Source organism: Pleurodeles waltl, chromosome 8 (genome assembly GCF_031143425.1).
Source record: "Pleurodeles waltl isolate 20211129_DDA chromosome 8, aPleWal1.hap1.20221129, whole genome shotgun sequence".
Taxonomy (NCBI): Eukaryota; Metazoa; Chordata; class Amphibia; order Caudata; family Salamandridae; genus Pleurodeles; species Pleurodeles waltl.
This window is the reverse complement of record NC_090447.1, coordinates 50,485,747-50,498,455: the sequence shown is the minus strand read 5'-3', so window position 1 is coordinate 50,498,455 and position 12,709 is coordinate 50,485,747. Positions and strand designations below refer to the sequence as shown.

The 12,709-nt window shown below is 46.2% G+C and overlaps 1 protein-coding gene across 6 annotated transcripts in view; it reads left to right on the top strand.

Moving 5' to 3' along the window:
- The window catches only part of LOC138249696 (ankyrin repeat domain-containing protein 50-like), a 307,510-nt gene that overhangs the window by 215,111 nt on the left and 79,690 nt on the right, over positions 1–12,709 (top strand). For all 6 annotated transcript variants that reach the window (XM_069203678.1, XM_069203681.1, XM_069203680.1 and 3 more), the window contains one exon: positions 11,091–11,682. In XM_069203678.1, the coding sequence (XP_069059779.1) occupies positions 11,279–11,682 (404 nt within the window). In that variant the 5' untranslated portion in view covers positions 11,091–11,278. The remainder of the gene's footprint in view (positions 1–11,090; positions 11,683–12,709) is intronic.

Sequence of the window (12,709 nt, the reverse complement as noted above, 5' to 3'; positions counted from 1 at the left end):
AAAGCCACGGAGACCCCTACCAGGGAGGGGATGGCACAGCCTTACAAAGCCACGGAGACCCCTACCAGGGAGGGATGGAGCATCCTTACAAAGCCACAGAGACACTTACGAGGGAGGGGTGGTGCAGCCTTACAAAGCCACGGAGACCCCTACCAGGGAGGGATAGCGCGGTCTTACAAAGCCACGGAGACCCCTACCAGGGAGGGATAGCAAGGCCTTACAAAGCCACGGAGACACCTACCAGGGAGGGATGGTGCAGTCTTATAAAGCCACAGAGACACCTACCAGGGAGGGATGGTGCAGTCTTACAAAGCCACGGAGACACCTACCAGGGAGGGATGGTGCGGTCTTACAAAGCCAAGGAGACCCCTACCAGGGAGGGATGGTGCAGTCTTATAAAGCCACAGAGACACCTACCAGGGAGGGATGGTGCAGTCTTACAAAGCCACGGAGACACCTACCAGGGAGGGATGGTGCGGTCTTACAAAGCCAAGGAGAGGACCTCTGTCCAGCACCATTGTCCGCATCTGAAGGGTGGTAGGGTTCGGTCATCTGTGGGTGATGCTAAGAATGCTCCTCATACGACAGTGAATTGTTAAGGTGCTGACCTCATGAAAGGAAGGACATCTTTGATGCCTTTATGCCATGTCAAATTGGTTGTGTGACCTTTCTGACCTGAGAAGAAAATGTGTTTTTCATTGTCAGACTGAATTTGTTGTATCCTACCAGCTTAATAGGTTTATTCTTCATAATGTATTGCAGTAATTTTGTTTTTTTCCTCATTATTGATCTTATGTCTAAACTCTCCCTGCCCTTTTGTTATATTCTCCTGTGTTGCCCTCTAAAATCATTTTAGTCAAACTGGTGGTGCCTGAATAAGGCTGTTTCAGAGGGGATTAAAGTCAGTGAAAATTTTTTTTGGGGGGGAGGGTGAAGCAGATTTGTTAAAAATTGTTAACTAATGGAAGTCTCTGGAGGCGTGTTGTGTTTTTTTTTAGAAGGATGTCTATTATGGTAATGAAGGGGACATCCCTCAGTATGGTAATGTCTTCTCTCCCTGGCATGTATGGCCATATATGTGATGTTTCCAGGTTTGGTAGTAGAGGTAGCTGGTTATTTGATGAGTAACATACATGTGATACAGTGTTCTTTAAAGAGGTGCGTCTTCAACTCTTTCCTAAATTGGAGCAGCATTGGGGCAGTTCTGATGGATACGGGATGTTGTTCCACATCCTGGATGCATAGATGGAAGAGGTCCGCTGTCTTGTGTTTTTACTCTTCTTATCCTGAAGGATGATGGTGCCCTGGATGCAGGCGAGCCACGACCAACGGATAGGAAGAGCTTCTCCTAGCATGTCCCCTCATTCCCTTCAGCATCTTGTTTGTTCTTCCCCTCTACATCCTTCACTCTACGTTTGTCTTTCCTCTTTACCTTTCTTGTCTCACTTCGTATCCTGCTTTTTCCCATCCTGCCCTATCCTTCCACTCTTTCAGTCTTCCTGCGTGGTTCTCACTAGGCAGGCTACCACAAACTGATATCTTATTTTTAAAGTCCCTAAACCAGTTCCTAACCTGTGGTCCAGGGACCCCTGGGGGTCTGCCAAGTCTCCTCAGGGGGTCTGCGACTGCTCAGAAAATTAAATAATATTAACAGATTAATAAAGTGTATATAAATAAAGTGGCTAAATGCACAATTGAAAATTTTAAAACGTACTGTAAATGTCAAGGAATTTGAAATTGGAAACTAAAATTTAAATTAATATCCTCAGATTGATTTGTGGGAGCAGTGCAGGTGTACCAAATAGAATACAGTATGAATGATATGTGGCATCAATTGAATTTAGAAAAGCTCCACCCTTCCCATTAAAATGTCTATTTTATTTTGTTTATATTCATATTTGTTTGCAAATTAAGTAAAATGCACTATAATGTGTGTGTTTGTTTGAATGCTTGTTTCTGTATTTTGTTGCCCTATTGTTTTGCAGCACAAATGAGTATCTGGGCTTTGGTAATCATAGAAGGCTTTGATACCAGCTAAGTGGGGGCCAACGGTTAATAACCTTGATAAACTAGTCCTTCTTAGGTGTCGCGGCCAGACAGCTTTAGTGGACTACTGTCAAAGGACCAGTTGTGTACAATATAGGGTAGGCCTTGGGTTAGAGCACTGGTCAAGATTGGTTGGCTTTCCTGTCTCTCACACATATTTCCTTCTTATTCAGTGGCTTTTCTTCCACTTCTTGTCTTTGTCCTTCGCGTGGAGAATAGATGTTTTAAAGTGTTTTTGAGTTGTATCTTTCCACTGCTGGCTGGGAGTCCATGGATATCAGAGGCAGTCTTCCCCTGGCATCCCTGTCCTGCTCAGCGCTATTTTCAGTTTTATTTATTTTTTCATAATTTTGTACCTGCTTCCCCTCCAGCTCCTAAGTTGCTCCCCCTAGTGTTGTGTTGCTTGACACCCTACATAGACTTGCTTGCCCCATGACTTTTAACCTCACTTTTCCTTTCCTTCCTGCATCTCCACATTCCCATGTATAGGTTGAGTGTAAGCGTACGACCTCTTGTATACTTTTAAGTATACTTCTTTTGTGGGCTTCCAGCTATTTCATTTGTTAGTTTCAGTGTCATTTAACAGTCCTTGCTTGCTAGTGGCCATTCATGCCTGTTTGTCTCTCCTTCTGTGTGGGAGAAGAGACCAACTACTGTATAATTATGCTTTGTCCTCTTTATCTGGTCTGTAGGGGACCATTTTTACTTTCTTTCCTGCTCCTGTCCAGGGAAGCTTCCCTTTTCATTTGCAGAACATTCTTGCTCTGAACTTAGCTGTAAACAAGGCTATTAATCAGGCTGTTATCTTGGTCACATTTGGTCTTTTTGGGCAGTCTGCAGCCTCTCTCAGCTGCTTGGTTCACACCCATCCTTGGCTTGGATTTTCTTTACTGTGTGCCTGCCTGGGGGATCACATGCAATTGCTTATAGCCTAGGCACCCAGCTCTACCAGAGCTCTGCAATCCTTAGAGACAGTGCCCACGTCTGCTCGATACTTGGATCCCACTTGCAGCACCATCAGTGCACATCATTTCACAAACTCCAAGCCCTCAACTGTGCCAATGCCAGAACCCCAATCAAGCTGTCTGCCAGAGCACCTCATTTCTTGCAGTCGGTACACTCTGCTGTTCCAGTACTGGGACCTCAGGCGCAGCGCCATCAGTGCACTTCCATTCGCACGCTCCAAGCCCTCAGCCATGGCAGTGCCAGGAACCCCAGGCACGCTGTCTACCAGAGCACCTCAGTTCTTGCAGTCGGTACACTATGCTATTCCAGTACTGGGATCTTGGGCGCAGCTCTATCAGTGCACCTCAGTTCTACCCCGGTGAGGTCACTTCCTTTCCTATACTGGGACCCCACTCGCATACAGTTCCAATAAAGCAGTTCAATTCTAATATTCAGTCCCACTGCCAAGCCAATACTGAACCTAAAAGAGCAAAAAACAGCTCAACCAGTGCACCTCAAGTCTAACATCCAACGCCACTATTGATGGGGACCATCACAGCTCCGCCAGAATCCATCAATTCTAACATTCAGTGACATTTCTTCTCAGTACTGAGGCTCATGCACGCCCTTCAGGACTCCTCCCTTCTGTGGTTCATAGGCAATGCCACTCTCACACTTGGCCCCACTTGCAGCTTCACCAGGCCACCTCCAGGCTAACACTCGGCAACACTGGCACGCCAATACTAGCTTCCACTCATAGCTCCATTAACATACCTCACTACTGACCTTGTGTGCCCATTACTATTCGAGTACTGCTGCCCACATACAACTCTGTCAGTGCACCTCAACCCTAACCTGCAGCGCCCCATTGTTCCAATACCAGGAATTACAAGGCGCTCTGGTTCTCATTCCTCACCCTCACCTGCTGCCTTCTGTTATTTCAGCACTGGTCCGGGACACAGCTCTGTCTATACCCCCAATCCTTATAAGAAGTGTCCCAATATTGCTGTATTTGGGTTCACATACAACTCTGCTAATGCACCTCCTGCTGTTCTGCAGTGCCCCTTGCTGTTCCACACTTTGACTTTTGTTTGAGGACTTGGAGGAGCCAATTAACACCCTCGCTGCCAGGCCTTTTCCTCCTCAGGTGCCAGACCTCTTTTTGGCTATTTGGGGCAGTTCGCGCTTAGGCCCTCATAACTTTTTGTCCACATAAGCTACCCACGCCAAATTTGTGTCCTTTTTTTCCAACATCCTAGGGACTCCAGAGATATCCAGAGTTTGTGGGTTCCCCTGAAGGAGACCAAGAAAGTAGTCAAAATACAGCAAAAATTTTGTTTAAAAAAAAAAAAATGGGGAAAAAAGGGCTGCAGAAGAAGGCTTGTGATTTTTTCCCTGAAAATAGCATCAACAAAGGGTTTGCAGTGCTTAAGTCACCAGCTTCCCAGCTTTCAGGAACAGGCAGACATGAATCAGAAAACCAAATTTTTCAACACAATTTTGGCATTTTACTGGGACATACCCCATTTTTACTATTTGTTGTGCTTTTCGCCTCCTTCCAGTCAGTGACAGAAATGGGTGTGAAACCTATGTTGGATCCCGGAAAGCTTAACATTTCTGAAAAGCAGACAACATTCTGAATTCACCAAGGGGTCATTTGTGTAGATGCTACAAGGTTTTCCTACAGAAAATAACAGTTGGAAAAAAATATTGAAACTCAGGTGAAAAAACTGCCATTTTTCTTCACATTTTACTCTGTAACTTTTTACTGCGATGTCAGATTTTTTTAAAGCAATATACTGTTACGTCTGCTGGACTCTTCTGGTTGTGGGGATATATATGGCTTGTAGGTTCATCAAGAACCCTGGGTACCCAGAGCCAATAAATGAGCTGCACCTTGCAATGGGGTTTCATTCTATACCAGGTATACAGCAATTAATTTGGTCAAATATAAAGAGTGGAAAATAGGTATCAAGAAAACCTTTGTATTTCCAAAATGGGCACAAGATACAGTGTTGAGAAGCAGTGGTTATTTGCACATCTCTGAATTCCAGGGTCCCAATACTACCATGTGAATTACAGGGCATTTCTCAAATAGACGTCTTTTTTACACACTGTCTTATATTTGGAAGGAAAAAATGTAGAGAAACACAAGGGCCAATAACACTTGTTTTGCTATTCTGTCTTCCCCCAAGTCTTCCCATACAAATGGTGCCTCACTTGTGTGGGTAGGCCTAATGCTCACGACAGGAAACGCAACATGGACATATCACATTTTCCCAAAGAAAACAGAGCTGTTTTTTGCAAAGTACCAAGCTGTGGATTTTGGCCTCTCGCTCAGCTGGCACCTAGGGAAACCTACCAAACTTGTGCATTTTTTAAAACTAGACACCTAGGGGAATCCAGGATGGAGTGACTTGTAGGGCTCTCACCAGGTTCAGTTGCCCAGAATTCTTTGCAAACCTCAAAATTTGGGCAAAAAAACACTTTTTCTCACATTTCGGTGACAGAAAGTTCTGAAATCTGAGAGGAGCCACAAATTTCCTTCCACCCAGCATTCCCCCAAGTCTCCCGATAAAAATGGTACCTCACTTGCGTGGGTAGGCCTAGTGCCCGCGAAAGGAAATGCCCCAAAACAGTATGTGGACACATCAAAATTATCAAATACTAAACGACCTGTTTTTGGGGGGGTGGGGACCTGCGTTTTTGGTCCTGGGCTTAGCAGCCATATAGGGAAACCTACCTAACCGAAACATTCCTGAAAACTAGACACCCGAGGGAGTCCAGGGAGGTGCGACTTGCGTGGTTCCCCCAATGTTTTCTTACCCAGAATCCTCAGCAAACCTCAAATCTAGCAAAAAAAATCTAATTTTTCCCACATTTCTGTGTGGGATTCTTACCACCCAACGTTCCCCCAAGTCTCCTGGTAAAAATTATACCTCCCTTGTGTAGGTGGGCTAAGTGCCTGTGACAGGGAAGAGCAAAAAAATGTCAAAATTGAGAGGGAACCAAAGCGGGTCCAAAAGGGCAGTTTGAAAAAAAAAATTTTTAGGCTGACAAGTGCAGCAGAATATTTATCGGTATAGATGAGACAATGCTTGGTGGTAGGAATTTTGTGGATTCCTGCAGATTCCGGAAGGTTCCATCACAAAAATGTGAGGAAAATGTGTGATTTTCAGCAAAGTTGGAGGTTTGCAGGGCATTGTGGGTAAGAAAATGGTGCGGGGTGCATGTGAAGCACACCACCCTGGACTCACCCAGATGTTTAGTTTTCAGATGAGTCTAGGTCGTGTGGATTTTTCTACATGGCAGCGTTCCAAAGTCCAAAAAGTGCAGCCCTCACCATTTGAATCGCGCGCTGACATCATCAGACGCCACGAGGGAAGGTCGAAGGGGGGGGTGTGGGGGAGGAAGGGGAAGCGATTCCGCTTCCATTCCTGCCCAGGGGAGGGGGATGTGAGGCTCCTGGGGGGAGCGCAAGTGCTTCCCCGGAGGGCCCCTATCTTGACATAACGGTTACGTCCTGGGCACCTGAGTGGTGCTGCCCAGGATGTAACCGTTACGTCCAGGGCACCCAACGGGTTAAATCTATTCTTAGCTGCCATCTTTATTTGGCAGGGTCTGTTTCACCTATCTCACTCCGTTCTTTCCTTTACACTGTTTACTCTCAATGTTTTCTTTCTCCCCCACTTTTCTCTTTCCAGCTCTTAAAATCCACGCGTTAACATTTTTGCTCTCTTTCAACTATGTATTTCTACTCCTACTTCATTTTTCTAAATTCTTTTCTCTTCCCTTCATTCTTTCTTTGTCTTTTTAAGGTCGAGTGTGCAAGCGCTCTGGCCTGTTGTATTCTCTCTGTAGGCTTTTAACCACGCCCACTCTTGCTATTCGTCCTTTGTTGTGCTTGTTTTAAATGCTTCATTTCTATTGGTGCATTTTGTGAAATGTCCCTCCTTTGTGTGCTGAGTTCCCTCCCAGGTGATTTCACTAAGTGAACATTTTTGTAGGCCATCACACTAGGTCATGCTTATTCCTGTTAACAACGTGCGATGACCCCTCCTTTCGGTTTGACTTTGATCCCAGCCACGATCCTTTCTAGACATTCACACAGGGAGCCAATAACTCTCACGCTCATTGCGGCTTTAAATTGGCTTACTTCTGTCAACTAACTGTTTTACTTCTCATTTTCAATTTATGTGGCAAGGAAAGTCCAATTAGGAATTTACAATGCTAATAGCATTAACTTGAGCAAACTCAAGACCCATTGCATTGCAAATGCTTGTTATTTTTTATTTCGTTCGGCGGGTGCAGTAACTGCAATTTGCTGCCAGGCTTTGACAATTCTTGTTTGTTCTTGCAAAAGTCGCAGCAATATGTGGTTGTAATGCTCATGCCTTTATTGTTTTGTAGATGTGCGTTGAATAAATTACACCTGGCACAGCTACGTTTTATGTTATCTTAGACCTACTTCTATTGCACTATTTTTGCTACTTGTATGGATTCGAATTCCACACTAAGCAACCCGTATCCGTATGTCAACCCTTATTTTATAGGCTCTGACTGCAAAATCTGCAGAACTATGGATTCCATAATTTGAGAATGTAAACATCCCTGAATAACCAGTTTAAAGCTCATTGTTCACAAGACGAAATATGTTGGGTGTGCCCTTGGATCGCTTTACAAACCATTAGTTTCATGTATGAACATTCCATTCTCAAAAAGTGGTTGCACATTGCGTATCATTAAGCGAATGTAATCTGATTTTCAGAACCGACTTATGCACTAATAGATCTGTTCATAAAATAACGATCACAGGAATCGCAGAATTAACTGCCTAATTCGTATTTATGAGGCAAGTCGCAATTTGTGACGCCTTCGATTGGCGGCAAACACCTGGACGGTGGCCTACAAGGGAGAGCAGACCATCATCTCTGTGATTTTATTCCAAAACACAAAGGTTTTATTTATTTATTTTTATGAAGTTCCTTATAAAATGTTTCCTTTTGGAAGACTTCAGGGAGAGCCAGCAGGATTCCCTGGAACTCCTACCTGCTCCTCCGGCGGCTGGCAATCAGATTCCCAAAAGAACCCCTTTCCCAAAATGGATCCGTTACTGTGTCTCTTGAGGAGTTAGTAACTGGTCAGTGGGTTTCTGGTGGAGTTCAGGTTACAAACCAGTGATAGTACAATTTGGAAGGAGCAACACTTTCAGGTCCCTTCCAACTGAATACGCTATGGGTCGCAGAACTCGTTTTACAAGTGGGAAATATTTTTTTCGACCCGCAAAATTAGATTTTTTTTTTACATATGGCCTCATACCTGAAGCCATCTGTACTGCGGTGACCTGGCAGGTCTGCCGGAATCGTGGAATATTCGAGGGTTTAAAGTCACCTTTGTTTTTCACTTGGCTGATCTTTCTCAGCACTAGATGTGACGAGGGACTGCAGGTTAGGACTGAGATGAAGAGACTGACTTTAAGACTAAGGGCCTGATTTAGAGTTTGGCAGACATGACAGATATTTCGTCTGCTGTATTATGATCCCCATAGGTTACAACGGAATTGTAATACGGCAGATGGGATTTCCATCACGCTTGTGACAGAGTAAACCCACCTGCCAAACTCTAAATTAGGGCCTGAGTTAGGGTTAGCTGGAGGACGACTGAAAGCCACACGAGGAGCCTCGATCTGCGGTGCCAGCCGTGGATGCTGTGGGTCATGCTGGACATCCAGGGCCAGTGCGTAAAAGGTTTGATGTGTGTCGAGTGTGTGTGCACAAGTCTCGGTTCTGTAACATCCACTGTTACTTGTGCTTAGATTTCATGCATGCTAGCAGTGCGGTGTGGGCAGTGTGCATATTTGTGTGTGTGTGTGTGTGTTTTTTCAGCTGTGCAATAACCCTTTATTGTGCTAGTGAAGTTTGGGGTGTGTTTGGGTGTATGCATGCATTTGTTTCTTAGTTCTGTGACAGCATGTGGTCCTTGTGGCCAGGTCTGATGAATGGTTACTGTGTGGTGTCTATCTTCACTCCGTTGTAGACCTGCACAGTTTGTGACAGTTTTGAGGTGGGGAGAAGTTATTTCTTGAGTTTGTGGCTCATTGCTGTAATCTCTGGCAGCTACTGGTTGGATTTCGATGTGCTGGCAGCACATGGGGTGGGGTTTGGGGGGTGGTGGCAGTGGAGGCTTTGTACATATATAAATATCTCCACTTTCTGTAATATCCCTGAGTGTTGCTGCTGAGGTGGGACCGCACTGGGAGCTGCTGGTTGGGTTTGACATGTTCTGGCCCTCCATGGGGTGGAATGAGGTGGGTGGTGGGGCCCCTGTACAGATATAAATACCTTCAAGTTCTGTAAGATCCCTCAGTCCTACTGCTGAGGTGGGATAGCACCGTGAGCTGCTGGTTGGGTGTCACATGTTCTGGCCTTGCATGGAGCGGTGTGCGGTGGGTGGTCACGGTGGAAACGTCGTTTAAATATATCAATATCTCTAAGTACTGTAATATTCCTGAGTGTTGCTGAGGTGGGACAGCACTGGGAGCTGCTGGTTGGGTTTCACATGCTCTGGCCTGGCATGGGGTGGCGTAGAGTGGATTGGTGAGGGCTACATATATATATATATCTATCAATATTGCTAAGTATTGTAATATCCCTGAGAGCTGCTGCTGAGGTGAGATAGCACTAGGATCTTCTGGTTGGGTTTTACATGTTCTGGCCTTGCATGGGATGGGTGGTCGCGGTGGAGGTTTCGTACATATATAAATATCTCTAAGTACTGTAATATCCATGAGAGCTGCTGCTGAGGTGGGATTGCGCTGGGTGCTGCTGGTTGGGTGTGACATGTTCTGGCCTTGCATGGGATGGGTGGTCGCGGTGGAGGTTTCGTACATATATAAATATCTCTAAGTACTGTAATATCCATGAGAGCTGCTGCTGAGGTGGGATTGCGCTGGGTGCTGCTGGTTGGGTGTGACATGTTCTGGCCTTGCCTTGCATGGGATGGTGTAGGGTGGGTGGTCGCGGTAGAGGTTTCGTACATATATAAATATCTCTAAGTACTGTAATATCCATGAGAGCTGCTGCTGAGGTGGGATTGCGCTGGGTGCTGCTGGTTGGGTTTGACATGTTCTGGCCTTGCATGGGATGGGTGGTCGCGGTGGAGGTTTCGTACATATATAAATATCTCTAAGTTCTGTAATATCCCTGAGGGCTGCTGCTCAGGTGGGATTGCACTGGGTGCTGCTGGTTGGGTTGAAGATGTGCTAACAGTGACAAGTGTGTAGGACCCCAGTCATATAACAATCCTGTATGAATCTAACCAGATTTGGATTGCGATGAGGGCTCCACGTGAATATGTCTGCCCATTGTACTTAATAAAATCAAGCGAATTCTCCCAAAATAAAAGATGAAAGCAACCCATGGACAGTAGCCTGCCCCCGCTGCCTTTCAATGGCACTGCTCCTGTAAAGTTATCAGATCTGAGGCGTCTCTGCTTCTTGCTGTTGTAAACGCCTGATCTGATTTAAAGTAAAAATGCATCTATTCATATACATGAAGAAGAAATCCCTATCAGAGTTTGTATTACACCAAAACTACACGTCTTTCAATTAGAATATGCTTGTAATAATCACAGAATAATTCTTTAGGGAAGGTAAATTATGTTTTTCACCTGAGAAGCACTTTACTTCTAACATCTATGATGTATAACACTCCCACTGCAGTCTCTTATCTGGGAGCCTGGGTGCTGCTGGTCTGGCTTGAGGTGGGTAGGCAGTGAGGTGTGTGGACCCACTCTTGCTATGGCCCTGGTGAGTGCTGTTCACATGTGAGGTATGCTGGTTGTGCTGTATGAGGTTCCCAGCTCTGTTTCAACCTGTGGAGTCTCAGCTCAGGCTTGTTGTACATTGGCTGTGCTGTTTGTGTGATTTGGTGCTGTGTCTGTTAAGCTAGGCCATGTTTCTCTGAAGTCCTTCCATTTTTGGTCCCTTCTTCCTGCTTGTCACTGTGGAGCATCATCTAGAAGGTGTGTTGACCTGAAGGAGTTAAGTCGCTGTGGGTCCTGTGGTTGCTCACACCTCTTCTGTCTTTCCTTCTCTTTAGGTCATTTCATGTCCTGACATGTTGCTGATCCACAGCCGAAGCATCCTCGCCCACAGAGAGCGAACACTTTCCAGGCCGGAGGAGAACCTAGGCCCCCGGCGCCCACCTCACCTGTACCTTTAGTGCTGCAGCATGCCCACTGGGCGCCGTGGCCAGGTGTTGGCACCAACAGTGGTGGCATTGGGGAAATGAGCGCGAGCCTGCTGCAGGGTAAGCCGTTCTTCTGCCGGGAATGGGCCCTACAGAGGCTGCAGCACTGCCTGGAGGGGCGCGGCAGTGGTGGCCGCAACTGTGGTGTCCTTGTCACCGGTGGCCCGGGCAGCGGAAAGACGGCGCTGTGCACAGAGGCGCTGTGGCCTACCTCGGTGCAAGGCCAGAAGGTGAGGCTGGGGTCTCGTACTTTGGCCTACCACTTCTGCCAGGCCCACAGCCTTCAGACACTCTCCGTGCGCGAGTTCATCCGCAGCCTGGCAGAGCAGATCCAGGCATGTCCGCTGATCCATGGATACAAGGAGAAGCTCAAAGACCCCTCGCTGCAGGGCGTGCTGGACGCCAACCAATGCGAGAGGGACCCAGATGAAGCCTTCAAAAGGTAATGAACGCAATTTTTTTTTTTTTTAACATTGACAAAAATTGATTCTTCACTGTTGTTCCTATGAACTTTCTGTGACCATAGATAATTTAGTACCTTTGTTTCCTTTCTTCCTTACTTCTCCTTTCTGACATCCCGCCAAGACCTTTCTCAATCCCGCCTTCTACTTCCCCTCCCACATGGGACCCCATGGCCTTTTCTCCTTCCCTCTTGTTGGATCAAGTCCCTTCTGCTTGCCCACATGAGCTTTCTTTCCCAAACCCTCATTTGGCCCTCCGGCCAGAGCGGTCTTTCTGACTCCCATCTACTCCCATTTCCTAGCACCTCCCAAAGAAGGTCTCTTTGTAGGAGGCCTTCTGTTTACACCACTCATCCTGCAGGGGGTCATGGGATTGGTGGAATTGTCTAGGTTCATGTTCTTTTGCGGACGCACTTGGGAAAGCCTGTACTTGCTGGTGGCTGTATCTCGCTTTGGTCGGGTGCGTTCTGTGGGTCAAAGCTCCAAGTCCCAGCTGCCGGATGAATCACTTCCTACAGATAAGCAGGCAGTCATTAAACCATGACAGACCTTTCAGACAGTGCTGAGCCACTGTGTACTGAGCGCAGGAAGGTTCGAAAGAAAGGATGCTCTGCTGACTCCAGAGTGAGCTGTATTCCTCTGAGTACACATCTGTAAAAACCTGATCCTTTTGTGATAGGACAAGGATTAATGCCGGACCTCATTGTGATAAATTCTCTGACCTTTGACACCAGGATTATAGCTTAGAACGTGAGCTCTGTCCGTCTTTCCTAAAATATAATGTGGAAATGCACCACCGTTGAGTTGGAAGCCAGGTTCCAGTGCCCATGTTCTGGAGTTCAAGCCTGTCCTTGCCGCACAGGACAGAGTTTGAGATCAATCGGTCTGTCAGGGTCTCACATCTAGTTCAGTCATCCATGTGGTCTGAAGATAAACCTCTTGGGTGAAAGCGTTAACAGTATATCAGTTGTGTCAAGTGTGTGCAGAACTTGAAGGCCTGTTGACAAT